At 36.8% G+C, this 21,511-nt stretch overlaps 1 protein-coding gene across 2 annotated transcripts in view; it reads left to right on the top strand.

Moving 5' to 3' along the window:
* SPRED1 (sprouty related EVH1 domain containing 1) overlaps positions 1 to 20,921 on the top strand; it is a 116,091-nt gene extending 95,170 nt beyond the window's left edge. Inside the window, exons 6-7 of one of the 2 annotated variants that reach the window (XM_037056106.1) lie at positions 14,142 to 14,243; positions 16,099 to 20,921. In XM_037056106.1, coding sequence (XP_036912001.1) covers positions 14,142 to 14,243; positions 16,099 to 16,749 — 753 coding nt within the window. In that variant the 3' untranslated portion in view covers positions 16,750 to 20,921. The remainder of the gene's footprint in view (positions 1 to 14,141; positions 14,244 to 16,098) is intronic. The other variant, XM_037056107.1, reaches the window with a different exon arrangement.
* The last annotated feature ends 590 nt before the right edge of the window (positions 20,922 to 21,511 follow it).

The following is a 21,511-nucleotide window of genomic DNA, read 5'->3' as shown; positions in this document are numbered from 1 at the left end:
ATAGTATTTGATTGTCTTATTTGTTGTTCTGTCAAACACATGAGTGTTTCTGTTCCCCCACTACATTGGAACTGCAATATATACTAATCCTTGACCCTTTTCCCTCTAATGTATGCAGAAGAAATGGTATGTGATGTAGCATAATGAAACCTGTTACTATTCCTGCCAGTTGTTTTCCATTAACTTCTACAGAAAATAAAAATATTACTGAAAGCAACACTCAGATTTCTGAGAATCATTTTACTTTTACTTTGGGGAGGGTGACTCTCATTTTCAGACTAGCTGTTAAAGTGTTCTGTGTGTTTTTATGTTTAGTGATTTATTCCGCCTTTATAATTGTCCCAGGAAATCGAGAAGACTGTTAAACATAAGAATGAAATTTTATAGTCCTTTGGTGCTTCACTAAATGCTTTTGAGTACAATATTTTATTTGGGCAAAGCCAAAATCTTTAGTTTTTAGCAGTGAAGAAATTCATGCATAGAATCATTAAGTGCCTGAACAAAGTCAGTAGATTAATAATTGTTGAATTATTGAAATTCTAATGTTATTTAGAAATGGTAAGTAAGCTTCCTCCTCCCTTTTATTCTAGCTCAGATTAAAATGTTTCCCTTTATGGCATATAGGCAGCTTTATATTTCATAAAGTCTGATGATTGTAGTTTTTAATCTTTATCATAGCTGATGCCTGCTCTCTGCCGAGTACTGTTTAAAGCACTTATGTAATTCCTTTTAATTCTCACAACAACCATTATGACAAACTCCCTCATTTGGGGGGTAGAAACTATCTATCGTTTATGCATTTTTGTCTAAGCTTATTATGAAATACTACAAGAAATGCAGGAAATTTTTATATTAAGATATTGGCACCAGAAGAGGGGGGAAAGTAATTCTAAACCCGTTTTACTTTGAGCAATATAATAGCAAGAATAATAGCAAAAAGTAATCTACATATCCTTTTCAGGAATTGAGGACGTCAGAACATTATCTGTAGTTGTATTTGCTCACAAACTTCAAGGATTCTTAGGACATACAGCATTTTAAGTCTTGGGATACACATTTGAACACTTATAAATACTGTACAAAATGTCTTTTAACATCTTGAGTAATGGGTAGAAAAACTCATCCCCTGGGAGGAGAGAATTGAAATATGCACATCCTAAACTAAGTCACTGATTAATACAGTTGAGCAAGAAGAGAAAAACTGGTGAATGTAACACATACTTATAATAAGTAGGACTAATATTCATCGTCCAGATCCTAGGAGTTTCTTTAGCTAAGAGGGGAACTATAAACTTGTAATTGTTTTTGTCTGCTTGATTGATGGGAGGGAAAAAGAACTGAACTCTTCTTCTAAAATGGCAAGAGGTGATGGTAGTGGTGTGGTGTTTGAGGTAGTCACCATGTAGAACAGGACAAAACGGTGCTCCATACCTGCAGGGAGGGACATGAACAGTGTTCGGCAGGTAGCCCTCCCCATGGGAATTTTGAACATGGCTTCAGAGTCCCCATGAGCCAGCCAGACTATCTGAATCCGAATTCCAGCTTCCTTACTATTGATACTTTTCTGCACCTCCAAGATTGATGAAACATAGAGAAACAAGGATTACATTGTATGAGTTTGCATAACTAGATGTTTAAACATTTGCTGATGTCAAAATAAGTGAACTTAGTTTATTAGGAATTAGAATGGAATAGGTTTTCCATTCTAATTACTAATAAATATAGATTTAATAAATAAATATTGCAGGAGTTTCTTAACAGAAATAATGCATAGTTGCGTTCAGCACAGTACCATTAGCATTGTGTACCAGTTGTCCATTTGGATGTCACCCAAAAGATCTCACAGGATAAATTTTCCTTAGTACAGAATCTAGCCTGAAACTTGCAGATCAGAAACCTTATTTTGTCATGATATCAAGGCTGGAGCCATCTTTCAAGTATTAAAACAATGAAGTTTAGTAAAGCGATATGTAAAAGTCATAATGTGAAATTTAATTTAAGCACTGACCAGTGTGGTTCAGTTGTTTGGGTGTCGTCCCACAAAATGAAAGGTTGCAGATTTGGTCCTCAATCAGGGCACGTATGAGAGGCAACCAATTGATGTTTCTCACATCGATGTTTCCTTCTCCTCCCTCCTTCCCTTCCCTTCTCTCTAAAAATAAATAAGTAGAATCTCTAAAAAATTGTAGTTTGAGCCATCATATGGACTGTAGTACTCATAGCAGCTTGTTTGGTACATTGTCTGCATAAAGTAGATCTTCATGAGGTCCCTGCCGTATCGCTGCATAAAGGTAGCTCTGTCTGTGTGTACCCTCAGCAGAGTAGTTAAATACTGTGACTGTTTCATTGCATTTGACTTGAATAGCTTGACAGACCCTTCTCTACAAGAGAGGAACAGCCTTACCAAAAGAACTAGACTACCTCAATGTCGAGAAGTATGATGAGTCTAAGATTTTACTTAAAAACTTGTAAGTTAAAAGCTAACTTAAAAGCTATGAAGTTAACTCGTCAGATGTATGGATACTGCCAGAAGGCTAGTAGATCAGGGACCAGAGGACCTCATTGCCCATAGTACAGTAAAGAAGCTTGAGCTTCATGTTTGTGTTGGTTCCCCTTACCTCCCCAGGCCCACGGGGATGGTGCTGAGCTGCTCAGGTGATGTTACACACACACTGTGAACACCTGAGCCTAGGGAACCCAGGTCTTTCCTGGTGGGCAATAGCCTGCCTGACATGGAGGGAGACTGCTTTTGTTACACTGGACACTAAACAACCTAACTCAAAGGGGAGACACCTGCCTTTCAAGGGTTTCACAAAACACACATCTTTGAGAAGACAGCCTGAAACGAAGGCAGACTGTGCATCTGCTCACTAGGTCTGCAGAAGACCCATGGAGAATTGTCACTAAAACTGGCTTTAGTGTTTTTTTTCCCTCCAGTGTTTGTTTTTGACTCCATGGGCTATTTAAATCCTTTTGATGGATAGGTACATTCTTTAAAAATGCTGATGCTCTCATTCAGGTTTTAGTTCAGTCTAACAGGCCTAGAAGCCGTTATGACTCCTTGACTAAATTTTGCTTACTTTCAAGTTCCTGGAGGTCATTTCACTATAAAGAAATAAGAACCCATGTATCAATGAGCTTATGATCAAAGATTTATGACATAGTTCATACATAGAAAACAAGACATTGTAATAAACACCCCCATTCCCATCTACTTGACTTTATCCCTAGAGGTTACCATTACCTTGGGTTTTGTTTGCTTAGATTTCCTCTGCTTTTTGATACTTCTGCCACAGATTTTTTTTCTGCCAGTGGGTATTTCAGTTGTTTCCACAATTTTGTTATTAGGCATACTGCTATTACAAACTTTCTTATCCCCAGCTATTCATGCGTGAGTTTCTTTAAGGCTGTATAGGAATGGGCTTTTGAGGTCGGTGAGGTCGGTCAGAGACTTACACAAGTCTCTGGAGTGAATTAGTCTATAGCAGTGGTCCCCAGCCTTTTTGGCACCAGGGACCAGTTTCGTGGAAGACGTTTTTCCAGGGGCGCGGAGGGGATGGTTTTGGGATGGTTCAAGCACATTACATTCAGGCTCACCTCCTGCTGTATGGCCCAGTTCTTGACAGGCCAGACTGGTGCTGGTCCACAGCCCAGGATTTGGGGACCCCTGGTCTGTAGGATTCATGTGTTCCATGAGTACAAGAGATGTATATTGAGTATTTGAAAGACTATAGAAATATCTGTGGTCGTTCCTTTATAAACTAACTTTAACTACATGTTCTTATATGTTATAATAACCTTGTTACTAAGTGATAGAGTTTTCAGTGTCACTTCTCCTTCTTCAGTTTTATTTGTGGCAATATCTCCGAGTTCATGCCTGTATTTCACTCTCTGTAGGAGTTTGGTGAACATTCTAAATTTTAATGCAGTTGAATTTATCATTCTTTTCCTGGTAGTGGTTTATAAAATGCCTCCCTATCCGTATTTCAAAGATCTTCTCTCTATTTTGGTCTAAAAGTTTTACTTTTGCCTGTAACCCAGTTTAAACTGATTTCTGTTCTGTGAGCAGAATCCAGTTTTGTTTTTACCATGTGTATAATTAATTGCTTCAGCTCCATTTATTGGGATCTTTCCACCGCTGAAACAGAGTGCTGTGTCTGTGGTGTGTCCAGTTTCCACACTTGCAGGACCCCGTTCTGGTCTTCCTGGTCTGGTCTGCTGGTCCGCCTTCCTGCCATGGGTGTCACCTTGTCGTCTTCCCCTTTTCAGAATTACTGGAGCTCTATAAGAAGCCTTAGTATCTGTAGAGTAAGTGCTCCTACCTTCTTGTTTCTTTAGATTTAAAGCAGTATTTGGCTGTTTTGGAGAAAATTTAGAATCAGCTTATCAGTGAGAAATTCATTTTCAGCCTGCATTTTAATTACACTGAATCTCTCCATTAGTTTGGGGGAAAATTTAGCCTTATTCGTGAGTGTAATCTGTCCCTCTGTTTAGCTTTTCTATAGCTCTCAGTAAAGCCTTGCACTTCTTCATAGAAAAAAATCTTTTATGAGATTTATTCTTTGTACCATTTTGTTGTTGTTACCATTGTAAATATAATCTTTTAAAAAGTCCATATTGTTACCCCCAAGGACTGTATACTAATACCATCCAGACCCCCTACTGGACTCAACTGTCTGTTGCCAATAGAAAAGACATCTCTCAATGCCAGAGATTAGCGAAAAGGAAAGGAAATGTTTATTTAATGCTATAGAGACTTAAAGTAGTGACCTAACGTCTTCATTAAAATATTAAAGTCCTTTAGGATACCCACAGATGCCCACAGCCATTCCTTCTCCCCCTGCCCTAATTCAGATTACCGGAACTCAGAAAACGAAGCAAAAGGCCAAGATCCAGGCTCCTGTCGCCATCCAGGCAGGATCTCTAATTAATCCAAAGCCATGTGGCACCTTCTCATGGTCTACTGGCAAGAAGAGTTCTTTGCACCCATTTTCTAGGCAAAGTCTCTTCATTCCTTCACCAGAGCCACGGGGGTCTGCACTCTGGCTAAACTACATGGATCTCTTTTCCTGGCAAAGCCAAGAGGGGGTCCCCACTCTGCCAAAAGCGCATGACTCTCAATGGCCACCGTGTCTGGGTTTAAATCCCTGCACCAGTCTTCCTCTGTACCCCCATTTCTGACTCCTCCCACAATCAGTTGCACCTGCCAGCATTCCTGTATTATTCCGAGTTTGCCGGGCTGCCAACATGAGTCTGGACACGTGTGGCCCCATGTCCTGGAGCCAGTTCTCTCCAAGCTCCCACGCAAGGCAGGCACTGTAACTTGGGGGACCTGCCCCCCAGTTACATCTTGGGGGAAAGCGACTTCCATCCCCCTGGCTCCAAGCACAGGCCACAGCTATTTAACGTATCTAAGTGACCCACCAAAGGCTATAGATATATTAAATGACCATGCCATGGATTAGCTGCAAGGCTGTGGCTGTACAAAACAGCCCTGCATGTTCCTGTTCTGTGTGTCCCTTCCCCCAGCTCACACGTGGGGAAGGGGGTGAGAACATCTTATATGTCTCGCCAGTATTTCCTACACACCTTGACTTCTGGACCCCATTCCAAATCCCTTTTTGCCCCCTTCCCTGGCTGCACCCTGCAGCAATATGACCAACTTTAAAGAAGCATCTCCCATGGTTTCTTCTGGTAATCAACCCTCTAAGGACCTAGATCAGTAGTATCACCCTCCCAGGGTATTCAGAGCAGCGGTGAGTTGGGGTGTGTGTGTCTCACAGCATCTGTGCTTAATGACTAGGGAGTTGGCATGGTCTGCTTGTCTTTTCACATAAAGATTGGAGGAGAGAATTAATACTATTAGACTATTAACTCAGTTTCAAAGTGTGTTTTGGTGCTGTTTGTGACTTTTTGTCTGAAACAGTCAAATTGGGGTAGTAAGTCAAAAAGTGAGCAATTTTACTTTTAAAAACTAAGCTCAGAAATATATTTAATACATAACTTGTTATTGTACTTGTTTTGAGAAATGCATCTATTAGGGAAAACCAAAAAGTTTTCTCTCTATATTCTTTTCTATAATGCTCTTCGATTTTTTTTAAAAAAATCTGAACAAATACTTGCTTTATTCAGGGTTTAAGTTTCTTTTTCTTTATGAAGCTTTCCCAGACCATGTAATCATAGTGATTTCTTCCTCCATTAATTCCTGAATTCTTACATATTTCAGCTTAAGTTTTAGTTATATAACTTTGAAGTTTATGCCTTATCATCCTACCTGTGAGGATAAGAGCCATTTTTCTACTTCATCGTGCCTTCCATAGAGATGAGTACTGTGTACTTGTTAGGAAATCAAAATATAGTTGAATATTGAAACTAAAAGTAAAACTATGTGGGAAGTGTTAGCTCATAATTTTTCATACTGGGTAGAAGTAACTGGACACAGAAGAGTGGATAATAAAGATGGGTTAGAGAAAATCTCCACAGTCCACTTCATCCCACATCAATCCTTTAGCTCTACAGCATAATTAAAATTGAAATGCTTTTGTTTCTCTTTATGGCTTATGTAATTAAAGTACAAGTGAGAGTGACATTTCAAAACTACAGGGAACAAGGCTGGGAAGGAGATAACCTCTTTAGTTTTAAACTAATTTTATTAAACTTCCTTCAGTATTTAAGACACTGAGTAACTGGTTCAAGTTGGATATATCCATTTAAACTCCTTTTTTAATTGAAGTACACAGACTTTTTAATTCAGAATTTTATTTTTAGGGATTTGTGGTAAAGATATACTTGGACATGTGTACTAAAGGTAAATGTATAAGGATATTTGTTGCAATACTGTTTATAACATCTGAAGACTGGGAAAAGTATGAGTATATTAACCAGGCTAGTTAAATTAATTGAAAGTCATTCTTCGATGAAATACTGAGCTGCTATTAAAAAAATAAGGGTAGAAAAAAGACAAAACCAAAAAAGAAAAATTTAATTAGAAAAAAGAATAAGGTTATACTAATCAACAGAAAAGTGTCTGTGATGTATCAAAAGTGTACTGTGATGTAAAGCACAGCACAAAGGGTCCTATTTAAAATGTTAAAGATCCACATGTATGCACGCCTGCATTTGTATATGTAAATTAATACATACCCATAAAGTGGAAGTTACCACTAGAGCAGTACATTTGTTATAATTACATACATTGACACATCATAATCATTCACAGTTATAATTTATGTTATAGTTCACTCTTAGGGTTGTATATTCTCTGGATTTAGACAAATGTATAATGACATGCATCTGTCATTATAGCTCATAAAAAATTATTTTACTGCCCTAAAAATCTGTGTTCCACCTATTTATCTCCTCCCCACCCACACTCCTATAACCCCTGATAACCACTAATATTTATTACTGTTTCTTTGGTTTTGCCTATAGCAGCATATCTATCATGCACTTGGAATCTAACAGTATGTAGCCTGCCCAATTGGTTCCTTTTACTTAGTAATATGTGAGGTTCTTTGTCTTTTCTTTTTAATACTGAATAATATTCCATTGTCTAGGTGTAGCACAATTTATTCATTCACCCCATGAATCTTGGTCACTTCCAGGTTTTTTGACAATTATGAATAAACTTAATACAAACATTTGTGTACAGGTTTTTGTGTGGATATAAATTTTCTAATTCTTTGGGTAAATACCACATGGTGCAGTTGCTGGGTCATATGAAAAGAGTATCTTTCATTTTTGTAAGAAATTGCTGAATTGTCTACCAAACTAGCTGTACCATTTTGCATTCCTACCAGTAATGAGTAAGGTTTTGTTGCTCCACATTATCACCAGGATTTGGTATCGTCATTGCTCTGGATATTGGCCATTCCAACACCTTGGGTCTCCAAGGTTGTTTCATTGTAACCTGGATGAAATGCCTATGAACTTGACTCTTGCTTATATGTTAGACTGTGATAAAGTTGGTTTTGTTATGTCATGTAGCTGCAGCTCAAGAACCTATCAGTGATATTAAGTGAGGGCTTGCAGTAGCTGTGTAATGGTATCTCATTTTAATTTGCACTTTCCTAATGATTTACAGTGTGGAGCATCTTTTCAGGTCTTCTGTATATCTTCCTTGGTGATGTGTCTGATGAGGTCTTTGGCCCATTTTTTAATCACATTGGTTGGTTTCTTTCTGGATTTTTTAAGAGTTCTCTGTGTATTTTGGATAAAAGTCCTTTGTTGGATATCTTTTACAATATTTTCTCCCAGTCTGTGCCTTGTCATCTAATTCTCTTGACATATTTTACAGAGCAGAAATTCTTAATTTTAGTGAAATCCATTTTATTTTTCCACCAAATGGTATGTTTTTAATTTAATCTTTATTGTATTTTTCCCATTACCATTTTTATATCCCTTGTTATCGTCAGGGAAACACAAATTAAAACCACAGGCAAAATATGACCAATGACACTCAAATATGGAACAGGCTGACAGGGTCCAGAGGGGAGAGGGGAGAGAATCATAGGGGAAAAGGGGATGGACTCACATGAACAAGTATAAAGGACACGTGGACAATAACTAAGGGTGGGGGGCAGAAAGGGGAGGGAGGCGGGGAGCATGGGGCGGGGGGGGCAGGCAGGGTTGGGAATATAAGACAGAAACCTGTACTTGAACAAGAATTAAATTAAAAAATTATATTAAAAAAAAACCACAATGAGATACCATCTCACACCTGTCAGAAGGCTATCATCATAAATCAACAAACAAGTGCTGTTGAGGATGTAGAGAAAGGGGAACCCTTTCATTGGTGAGAATGCAGATTGGTGTAGCCACTGTGGAGAGTAAAGTAGTATAGAGATACCTCAAAAAATTAAACATGGTTCTGCCTTTCGACTTGTGGTGCCACTTCTGGGGATTTCTCCAAAGAAACCCAAAACACTAATTCAAAAGAGTACATGCACCCCTATGTTCATTTCAGCACTACTTAAAATAGTCAAGATATGGAAGGAACTCAAGTGTCCATCAGTAGCTGAGTGGCTAAAACAACTATGATACATTTACACAATGGAATAGTACTCAGCTGTAAAAAAGAGAATTGTGCCCTTTGTGACAGCATGGGTGGACCTGGGTAACATTACGCTAAGTGAAATAAGCCTGTCAGAGAAAGACAAATACCATATGATTTCCCTCATATGTGAAATCTAGTGAACAAACTGAACGAACAGACAAAACAGAAACAGACACATAGATGAGCAGTGGGGTACAGCTGGGGGGACAGAGGTAGAGAGTGGAGGGATTGAGCAAAAAGGAGAAAGGACACATGGACAACAGTGTGGGGATTGCTGGGTGGCCGAGTCCCTGAGTCCAGTGTCCATGAGTCCCTTTTCCTTTTTGCTCAATCCCTCCGGCCCCTAATATTCCCATCCCCACTAGTTGTCATCTGCTCTCTGTGAGTTTGTCCCTGTTTTGCTTGTTAGTTCAGTTTCTTCATTAGATTCCACATATGAGTGAAATCATATGGAATTTGTCTTCCTGTGACTGACTTATCCATTTTATCATTTACTTTCATGTATCAACATTATTGACCTTGTATCCCACAACTTTGCTATAATCACTTACTAGTTGCAGGAGTTATTTTGTTGATTCTTTTGTATTTTTTACATAAGCGATCATGTTACTTATGAATAAAAGCAGTTTTATTTCTTTCCTAAAATATGTCTTTATTTTCTTACTGCATTAGCTAGAAATTTACTATGATATTTAAAAGGAGTTATGAGAGAGGACATTCAAGTTTCTCGCCATTAAGTTTGATGTTAGTAATTTTTTATAGATATTCTTTATAAGCCAAGGAAATATTCTGCTATCTCTAGATTACTGAGAGTTGTTATTATGAATGGGTGTAGGATTTTTGTCAAACTCTTTTCCTCTATCTATTAATAAGATCATGTAATTTATCTTTTTTACTTTGTTGATGGATTATATTCATTGATTTTTTTAATATTGAACCAGCCTTGTATAGAATAGGATAAATCCCATGTGGTCATGATGTATAATTCTTTTTATACACTGTTGGATTTAACTTGCTAATATCTTGTTGAGAATTTTTACATCAATGCTTATTTGAGGTTCTGGTCTGTAGTCTTGTGGGATTTGTTTTGTTTTGTTTTGTTGCAGTGTTTTTGTCTGGTTTTAGTATTGGGGTAATGTTGGCTCATAGAATGGGTTAGGAAGTATTTGGAAGTGTTTGGATCCTGTTTGGATCTTCCATAGGAGATTGTAGAAAATTGGTATAATTTATTCCTTAACTGTTTGGTAGAATTCACTAGTGAATTCATCTGAATCTGGTGGTGTTTTGAAAGGGTATTGATTTAACTTCTTTAATAGATACAGGCCTCTTCATATTGTTTGTTGAGTTTTGGCAGATAGTGGCTTTCAAGGAATCAGTTCCATCTAGGCTATCAAATTTGTGGGCATAGAATTGTTCATAATATTCTTTTATTGTCCTTTTAATTTCCATGGGATCTGTAGTGATATTTCCTCTTTCATTACTGATATTAGTAATCTTTCCTCTTTTTCTTAGGTAGCCAGACTAGATAAAGGCTTTTCAATATTGTTGATCTTTTCAAAGAAGTAGTTTTTGAGTTCATTAGTACTCTTTTGATTTCTATTCTAATTCTTATTATTTATTTTGGGTTTAATCTTCTTCTGCTTTGCTAAGGTGGGAACTTAGCATTACTAATTTTAGATGTTTCTGCTTTTCTAATTATGTGCATTCAGTGCTGTCAGTATCTCTCTAAGCATTTGTTTCACCATATCCCACAAGGTTTGATAAGTTTTTATTCTATTTAGTTAAAAAATACCTTTTAATTTTTTTTGAGATTTCTTTTTGACCCATATGTTATTCAGATGCATGTTATGTGATCTACATGTATATATTGGGATTTTAAAATCCCTTTCTGTTAGTCATTTCTAGTTTAATTGCTTTGTAGTCTGAGACCAAACATTGTATGAATTCATTTTTTTTAATTGTGTTAAAAGTCTGGTTTTTGGCCCAGAATGTGATCTGTCTGGGTTAATGTTCCATGTGAGTTTGAGAATAATGTATATTCTGCTGTTGCTGGATGAAGTAGTCTGTAGATGTCAGTTACATCCACTTGATTGATGGTTATTGAGTTCAGTTTTGTCCTTAGTGATTTTCAGCCTGTTGGATGTCTAGTTTCTGATAGAGAAATGTTGAGGTCTCCCGTGTGATAGTGGGTGCATCTTTGCCTCAGTAATTTGTCGCTCTTTTATTAAGCACACACTTGCTAAGGATTGTTTTGTCTTCTTGGAGAACTGGCCCCTTTATCCTTGTGTAATGTCCTTCTTTATTATCATTGTTAAATTAACTTCCCTTGCTTTGACATCTATTCAGAAGTTAATGCAGCTAATTCCGCTTTCTTTTGATTAGTGTTAGTATGGTATATTCTCCATCCATTAACTTTTATTTTATATATCTCTTTCTATTTATAGTATGTTTCATATAGTTGGATATTTTTTTATTCACTCTGACACTCTTGTCTTTTAATTAGTATATATAGGCCATTAATGTTCAAAGTGATCATTGATATAATCTCTATCAAATTTTCTATAGTTTTCTATTTGTTACCCTTATTCTTATTCTACTTTTGTATTCTACTTTTCCCAAAGTATTTGGTGGATTTTTTAAACATTTTATATGTGATTCCATTTTCTCTTCTTTTCCACATATCAGTTACACTTTTTTAAAACTTTTCAGTGGTTGCTCAACAGTGTACAGTTACATTTATGATTACTTCATGTCCTTTTCAAATAACACCAAACCACTTTACAGGTAGTGCAAGTTATCTTATAATAACAAAATAGTCCTCCTCCCTCCTTCCCATCCCTTGTACTCCTGCTGTTGTTTATTTTGCCATGTATATCAGCACATATATATTATATACTCATACATTATCAAATTACACTGTTACTGTATTTTTAAAAAAACTTTGTTAGATTAATTAAAAAGAAAAAAGGTTTTATTTTCAATTATTTTTGGATGCTCTTCCATTTTTATTTAGATTTGAGTTTCTGGTCTGTGTTATTTTCCTTCTCTTTAATTTTAGAACTTCTGTTACCATTTCTTGTATAGCAGGTCTATGGGCAACAAATTTCCTCAGTTTTTGTTTGCCTGAGAAAATCTTTATATTTCTCTCTTTTACTTGAAAAAAAAATGTTTAAAGATTTTATTTATTTACTTTTGTAGAAGGAGAGGAAGGGAGGGAGAAATACAGGGAGAGAAACATCAGTGCGGTAGAGATATGTTGATCAGTTGCCTCCTGCACGCCCCCAACAAGGGGCCTGGCCTACAGCCCAGGCCTGTGCCCTGACAGGGAACTGAACCAGTGGCCCCTCTGTTCATAGGCCAGTGTTCACTCCATGGAGCCACAGCGCCCGTAGTATTCCCTCCTTTACTTTTGCAGGGTAATTTCACAGGTAATAGGATTCTAGGTTGGTGGCCTTTTTCTCTCAACACTTTGTAATAATGTTTCATTCCACTTTCTTACTTGCGTGGTTCCCGAGGAGAAATCAGATGTAATTTTCATCTTTGCTTCTTTATGAATAAGGGTTTTCTTTTCTGACTTCTTTTAAGATTTTTCCTTTATCTTTGATTCTGTTTTTTATAGTTTGAAAATATTATGCTTAGGTGCACTTTTGGGGGCATTTATCTTGCTTGGTCTTCCCTGAGCTTCCTGGATCTGTGGTTAACATTGACTGAGGTAAATTACCAGATATTATTATTGCAAATATTTCTTCAGTTCCATTCTTCTTCTGATACTTCTGTTTCACATGTTATACCTCCATAGTTGTCCCATGGTTCTTTAATAATTTGTTCATTTCTTTCTATCTTTGTTCTCTTTGCCTTTCAGTTTTGGAGATATGTATTGATGTATTCTCAAGCTTAGCGATTCTTGTCTCAGCCGTGTCCACTCTACTAAGCTCGTCAGAGACATTCTTCATTTCCCTTAGTGTTTTGGATCTCAAGCATATCTCTTTGGTTCCTTGTTAGGATGTCTATCTCTGCTTTCTTTGCTCATTTGTTCTTTTTTTAAAAGAATTTGATTTACTAACTTGAGAGAGAGAAAGAGAAACATTGACTTGCTGTTCTACCCACTTATGCATTTATTGGTTGACTCTTGTATGTGCCTGACTGGGGATCAAACCCGCAACCTCAGCATATCAGGACGACACTCTAACCAACTGAGCTCCCTGGCCAGGCTGTTCGTTTGTTCTTGCATGCCGTTCACTTTGTCCGTTAGAGCCTTAGCATGTTCATGGTAATTTTAAATTCCTGGTCTGGCAGTTCCAACATCTCCGTCGTGTCTGGTTTTGATGCTTGCTCTGTCACTGCAAATTCGGCTTTCTTTACCTTGTTTTTAATAGCTTGATAACGATGTACTGGGTAAAAGGAGCTCTTGTAAAGAGTAATGTAACGTAGTTAGTCCTTTTACTAATTTATTAGGGCCAAATGTAGAGTTCCTTGCCCCTAGTTAAGGAGTAGTTACATTTATGTGGTCCTGAAATTACATTGGGCCTTGTAAAGGCAACCTTGAGGCTGATGTGGCCCCCGGTGAAAGTGAGTTTGACACCCCTGCCCTATAGCATTTAACTCTCAAAGTTTTCCACACTGAGCCTCCAGCAGTTCATCGATTACAGTCCAGGTTTTCCTACCCCAGCACTGGTTTCCATGGCGTTTATCACAAGTCTGCTCTGTTAAGCTGTTAGCACCCTTGCCCTCCTGTGTGGAAGCAGTAGTTAGCCCTGCCTGTGGACCCAAGAAAAGAAAAGTTGTTGTGTTTTGTTTTGCTTTGTTTTTCCAGTTCAGCTTTTTTTTTTAACTTGTTAGGACAGAGTGGCAACTTTCAAGTTCCTTGCATGCAGAACCAGAAACCAGAATTCTGTATTATTTTGTAAATTAAATTTTAAATGTATAAGGAAGGACCTAAGTTTATATAATAAATAGGATGACTCAACATTTTTAAAAACTTTACTACTAATAGGTAATATAATTTGAGGATATACACTATATATAGTTTTATTAAACATAGATGTGCATTCTTTTGTCACTTAAGTAGAAATTGTTTATTTTTTAGATAACATTCAGTCATCCAAGCCAAGATATTCAGGGCAGAAGTATAGAATATGTACAGCGACAGATATCCAAGGAATGTGGAAGCCTTAAGTCCCAAAATAGGGTAAGTAATCTTAGTTTATTGTCTGATAAGGAATATACCTAATGAACATATAAATGAAATTTTTTAGTCCTTGTAATTTATCACCAGATAAAACCAATAAGAATTATATTTTGTAAATTTAACTGACTGCATTAATCTCTTCACCTTTAGCCCAGACCTGGAATTTTTTAGCCCCAATACCAAGTGCCTGGGGAATAGAAGTTTGCTCCGCCCTGGGTCAGGCACCTGCTTATAGAGTAGTCACTGTGGCCAGGGACTGGGGCTAGGAGATACAAATATGACTTCTAGAAGGCCGTATGATTTATCTTTAAAAGATTTACTTTGCTTCTTGCTCTCAAGGAGGCCATCTATCCAGATGGAGGGGCGAGGAGGTTTGTGTAAACTTGTTGTATACATGTATGTTTATTTGATGATGTACATTTTAAGTCATTTTCAGAGACTGCATAGGCAAGCTTCAAAAAACATGTTTTTGTATTAGTTTGCTAGGGCTATCATAACAGAGTATAACAGACTAGGTGGCTGAAACAACAGAAATGTATTTTCTTGTGGTGCTGGAAACTGGAAGTCCGTAATCAAGGTGTTAGCAGTTTGGTTTCTTCTGAGGCCTTGCTCTCCTTGGCTTGCAAGTGGCCACCTTTTTGTTGTATCTTCCCATTGTGTCGGTCCTTCCATGCACATCCCAGTGTCTCTATGTGTCCAATTTCCTCTCCTTAAAAGTGCATCAGGCAGATTGAATTAGGGTTCATACTGAGGGCCTTATTTGAACTTAATCACCTTTTTAAAGGCCCTGTGTCTAAATGTAGTTTTTTGAAGCAGTGTAAGTTGGGGTCTCAACATGTGCATTTAGGGAGGATACAGTTCAACTCAACATTTTACCCTCTGGTCCCCCTAAATTCATGACTTTCTCACATGCAAAATTCCCTCCATCCCAACAGCTCCAAAATTTAACCCATACCAGCGTCAACACTCAGTCCCAAAGAGTGGGTAAGACTCAAGTGTGATTCATCCTGAGACAAAATAGCTCTCTACCTGGGAACCTATGAAACCAAAGAAGTTATCTGCTTCCAAAATATAATGGTGGGAAAGGCATAAAATAGACATTCCCATTCCAAAAGGGAGAAACTGGGAAGAAGAAAAGAATCACGGTTGTCTCAAGAAAGTCCAAAACCTAGCATAGCAAGTTTTATTAGCTTTTATGGCTTGAGAATAACCCTCTTTGGCTTAATGGTTGGTTCTCTAGGAGAATATCTCCACACCCTTGACCCTGGGCTTCCGGGCCAATAAGAAGTGGCCCCATCCATTGACCTGAGGAGACAGCCCCAACATTCCCAGTGCTTCCCTTAAAAGATAATGTATGTTAGTCCTGTCTGGGGTGGCTCAGTTGGTTGGAACGTTGTCCTATGACCAAAAGATTGTGGGTTTGGTACCCTGTCGGGTCCCATACCTGGGTTGCTGGTTTGATCTCTTGTCGAGGCACGTATAGGAGACAACTAGTCGATGCCTCTGTCTCACATCAATGTCTTCTCTCCCTCCTTTCTTCTCTCTTTAAAAGCCAGGAAAAATCACAAAATACGCAAAATCTACATAGGGTAAGCTGTCGGGCCTGAGATGCAGAGAAAAGTTGCAGTTAGTCTTTGTTTTGTTAATTTGGATGAGGGTCACCTGTGTCATGGAAGATAATTTTCATTCATCATAGTCCACCAATTTAAATGTTTATCTCATCCAAGAAATGTCTTTACATAAAACATTCAGAATAATGTTTGACCAAATATGTGGACACTGTGACCCGGCCAAGTAGATATATAAAATTGGCATTTACAGACCTTACTGCATTTTTCATTTCTTTCCTTTTCAGGTTTCTGTGAAATCAATCCGACATGTCAGCTTTCAAGATGAGGATGAGATTGTCAGAATAAACCCTCGAGATATCTTAATACGTCGCTATGCAGACTACAGACATCCTGACATGTGGAAAAATGACCTGGAGAGAGATGATACTGACTCCAATATTCAGTTTTCTAAACCAGACCATAAAAAATCAGATTATCTATACTCTTGTGGGGATGAGACTAAGTTAAGTTCACTCAAAGACTCTGTGGCACTTAAGACACAGTCTTCCTCATTAAAATCTAAGAAGTCAAAACGAAGAAAAGAAGATGGTGAACGTTCTCGCTGCATATACTGCCAGGAAAGGTTTAATCATGAAGAAAATGGCAGGGGAAAATGTCAGGATGCTCCAGACCCTATTAAAAGATGCATATATCAAGTTAGTTGCATGCTCTGTGCTGAGAGCATGTTATATCATTGTATGTCAGACTCAGAGGGAGATTTTTCTGATCCCTGTTCGTGCGACACTAGCGATGACAAGTTCTGCTTACGATGGTTAGCCCTAGTAGCTTTGTCTTTCATTGTACCTTGTATGTGCTGCTACGTCCCTTTGAGAATGTGCCATCGTTGTGGTGAGGCATGTGGGTGTTGTGGCGGGAAACATAAAGCTGCTGGATGAAAGGATCCAGGGCCGAAATGAGCTGAAAAATCTTTGTTTCCAGGAACTAGCTAACTTGGATTTGTGGACGCTTTTGGCAAGCAATACGAAACCTTGCCTGGTGTCGTAGGGGCCACACGTGCAGGAAGCAGAACTCATCAGTTCTTGGCCTTTCACACCTGCTAGCCATGCCTGACTTTTCCCTTGAGTGCATGGCATGTTTTGTTACAGGTTGTAAAAAGTATTTGTGAAGGGAAACCATTTCTGGTTAGTGGCTAGAAAAAGTGAGCCTAAAATACGATCCAACTAAGCGAGAATAATTTTTGGCATTTTTGTATATTTATGCATTAGGTGATGGGACTTTTAAAGGTTTGAATTCATTAAGTTAGGAACTAAAAGTGCACTAGGGGACAGCTGATCTCAGTCTAAGAAAAGTTAACATTCGGGAATTATAAGAAGTTAAACAAGTGCAACTAAATCATTTATTGTTTTTTGAAAGCAGTTTTATGTATAAATAACAAATGTTTATATTTAACTAAATATATAAGGTACGAATTATGACATATTAAACTTTTCTTCCGTTCCTAGTTCGGAAGTAGATGTATATATATCTACTGTCACATTCCATTATATTTGAATATTTTACTCATCTAGTTAATAACGTTTTTATTACATGTGAATGATTTGATATTTTCACCCTCATTTTCCCTTTGGCTACGATTTATATTGAGTTATGTCTGTACATTCTGGTAATCTAAAATTCTTAAAAATATTCTAATAGCCTTGAGTGACCAACTTTTTTTTAAAGCACAGATGTAATTGTCTAATGTTCTGATGGGAACATAACACTTATTTTTATATAAAAAGAGGCTGAGTAAACATAGAAAAAAGAGGTTTTGGGGTTGCTGTTCTGTTTTTTTGTGGTATTCAACCAGCAAGTTGTTTTCTTTCAGATTTTCCTCCTTCAAAAAAATTATATTGCATTTACAAATATTTTAGAAGGCAAAAAAGTATAACTGGATAGTTTAGTATAAAAGTTTTCTCCTGAGATTTCCATTTATCATTCCAGTAAACCAGGATTTGTTCAGCTGTGTTACTAATTTTTTGGCTTAATCATCAGTCATTATTATTCACATAATAATAATAGCTTTTTATGTTAAAGTGTGTGCTAATCTATCCCAGGATAATCCAGCTTTGTGAATGAAATATGCTGTGCATACAAATTTATTTCTTTTTCAGAGTATTGTATTGATGGATGTTTTATTTACAAAGTAGTTGGATAAATATTCTAACAAATTGTTTGAAGTACTTTGGGATCAGATTCTCTTTTTTTTTTTTAAGTGTTAACATTTAACCTCTAATCAGGTAAGGGGTTCTTTAAGAACATTCTCTTAGAGGGATAGAGGTGAGAACCATGCCTTTTTTTTCTTAATGGCTTGAAGTTTCAGAAGTGATAAGCATTAAAATCACACTACCATTTGAAGCTCATGTTCTACACAAGTTTTTAAGTGTCATTTACGTATCATTCATTTCACATTCACAGTTCAGCTTGTGTTACGTGTCTTTTGCCCCAGATCAAACTGAACAATGTATATAACACTGTCTGTAAAATACTTTTTTTAAGAAAGCATTTATATTTATATGACAGCTTGAACTGACAACATTGTGTATATAGATCATCTTGAAGTATTATTTCACATTGAAAAGAAGAAAAATATATTGATAACTATAGATGTTATGAAGAAGAGGTTATTTCTAGTTTTGTACTAAAACTCAATTGGATGAACTAAACCCAGACATGACACAGCAGCAGCAGTTTTAAGTCTTATTTTTACTGTTTCTATATTGGGGACACTGCTATATCAGATGATCTTCATCCCCGAAGTTTTCAGCTCAACTTGGTCACCTAGGATAGACTGTTAACTTTCAAAATTAATTTTTATTGGTGGAATGGAAATAATTGGTTTTCCTTGTGAATAAATTTTCATATTTGTAAGTGTAGAGCTTATAATTCAGGTTTGAGCAAGGTGTGAATAACTGAAGAAAATAACTTGCTGGCTATATAGGAAAATGCTGTGGAAGTGAACTGTGTATATACTTCTAGGAAGAACAAATATAATAATCATTTCTCTGTTAAGCACTAATCGGTATAGTGCAACTCCTGGTTCTGTACTGTATTTTATATGCAATATATATGCTTTAATATTTTAATGTTTGTGCATTAATATTTTCAAATTGTTTTAACCACTTTGCTGCTAAGACTTTGCCGTCCTGTCCCCATTTTTTCCTTTACAATTTTAAACAAGTTTCTTCATTAAAAACTATGGTGATGAAATGGTTTTTATTTCACCTTGGATCTTTATAGTTAACACACCCAGTTTCCAAATTGGTCCAGAAGACTAACTAGTAATGTAATGTTATCTGAATCCCTGTGTGGAAAGTTTTCTCTTGAGTAAATTACAGTTATAATGTGAAAACTAATGGGTGGTTTAAATTTCTTGTTTCAAATGTATATAGGTACGTTCAGGGACACTTTCTCATTCTGCGTACAGATTTGGCACTGCTTAGTTGGCTTTTCCTTTAAACCTTTCTCTGCTTTTAATCTGGTAGTGTAAGCAAATGGCTAAACAAAGCTGCCTAAGTAATAAATACTGAAAATGAAATCATCTTGATGGCATGACAAGAAACACCTCGGTCTGATGGCTTCTTGTGTTCAGACCCGATCATTTGTAAATGATTTTTCTGCTGCCTTGACGGTGGTTGGGGGCCAAGGGTGAGGGAATCTTGATTTCTAGAGAAATGTGACGTATGGGACTTCAGCACCACCTACTGGATGACTTATAGGCCAGACGTGAGGTGGCAGACGGGATCTGACTGGGGGTTCGTCACCAGGAAAGGGCTATTTAAGTGGTGGCCACCGCCAAACGGAGAAAGCAGGAGTGGGAAATATTTCAAAAAAAAACTGTAAGAGGAATCTTTTCTCTAATGTGTCTTCTTGGTTGCTGAAAGGTTTCAAGCACTTTTTTTTCTTACATATTCTGTATTAAAATATTTATTGATATTTGAAACTGGCAATCAAACTTAATTAATGGATATGCTGAAGCATTTATAGAACCAATTCTTTTAACTTGCTAAAGCCATTACTGAAATGGTATTTTTATTTTTCTTCCCATTGCTAGTCAGGGAGAATTTTTAAAAATAAACATCACCTGTATTACATCAAGACAACTTCAGAGGGAGTGTGTGTTTGTGTCTCTGGGGTGCTGGGGCAAGGGTTCAAATATAAAGGGGGAAACTTGACAGTACCCATTTTCATTGGCTATTCAGCAGTGCCTAATATGAACTTTTGAAGTAACACAAATGCACTTTCAGTTCTTGGTGTAGTGCCATCTGATAGGTAAGTCTTGCTTTTTCTTCTACTTTTCTCCCTCATTCGCCTCCTATTGCCATTTAATTGAACACCACAAAGATGTTTCTTAATACCCGTGTAAGTCACCAGAAGTACAGGAAACAGTACTTTCCTCCAGATTTAAAGAATTTTAAGGATGTTTCTTATGTTGAAATTGGTTTTCAGTCTTGTGATTGCACTTTAAGATATGTGTTTAAGATCAGATTTTTAATTTTAGCCCCAAAATACATTAATGCAGGTATAACAGTTTTCTACATAAAATTTGAAACCTTAGTTACCATGAAAAAAACAAAATATTGACTAAATATTCTCTTAATGTGACTTTCAGAATCATTTCTAAATATAAAAGAAAGCACTAGAAATTGTATCATTTTTGCACTTTAAAAAAATTGTCTGTAGACCACGATAATCATGGCACCATAAGGCGTTTGCAGTAAGTCAAAAATTAAAAAAATCACAACCTGGGGTGATTTATATAAACCAAAAAAAGGGGCTTTAAGGTATGAAGGTACTGTTTGCCTAGCAGCCAGGTGGTTATAAAACTTGCATATGCTTTGATTTACTGATGATGTTAGCCATTGTTTCTGAAAGCTCCTTAAGTTGCGTAAGTTGCTAGTTTTGAAATTTTTCAGAAGTAATCTAGTTGAAAGCCTTTTGTATTAAAGATACATGTAGATTTTTGTGAGCATTGCCAGTGCGTAGTGTCATTTGCTTTATTCTTGATCTCAAAAATGCCTCACTTGTATATTGCTTCCATTAAAAGCTTGACCGCATTCTTTCTGATGAGCAATGAAGTATTGTTTAACTCATGTCATAATGTATCTCCTTAGATATAGTTGACTAGCTTGATAGTTTTTTGGGTATATAATGTAAATATGCATATATAAGTTTGTAACTGTTTTTGTTACATCACACCCATGTAATTGGACATACCAGATGATATCAAAGAACTTGTTTTAATTACCTGATTAAACCTATCATGAAATATAAAAGGACTTTCTCTGACTCATCTAGAAGATAACAAACTGTCACATAAGATGATAATTGCCAGAGGAGAAAGCAATAGTAGAAATGGAAGCTTTTGATTATAATTTTTAAGGTATATTGTTAAGTGAAAGGTCAAGTATGGTGACTTACATCTTCATCCTTGATTGTATCCAGATTTTTTAAAATAGTCTGTTACCTAATACATTGTATTTATCAGCTTGGGAATAGGTTACAACTAAGTCTAGATTAACCAACTTAATTGATAGGTGGGAAATTCTTTAACCTAACACTGCTACTCATTTGTCTGTGTGTCTCTTAGGAAGTTTCAAAGTGTGCTTTAACTTGTAAACAAAGATAGCCAGTAATCTAAGTGAAAAATTGTTGGGG

The sequence above is a fragment of the Sturnira hondurensis genome, unplaced genomic scaffold (genome assembly GCF_014824575.4).
Source record: "Sturnira hondurensis isolate 20B ecotype Veracruz unplaced genomic scaffold, ASM1482457v3 Scaffold0008782, whole genome shotgun sequence".
NCBI classification, from domain to species: domain Eukaryota; kingdom Metazoa; phylum Chordata; class Mammalia; order Chiroptera; family Phyllostomidae; genus Sturnira; species Sturnira hondurensis.
This window is presented reverse-complemented; position numbering and strand designations above follow the sequence as displayed.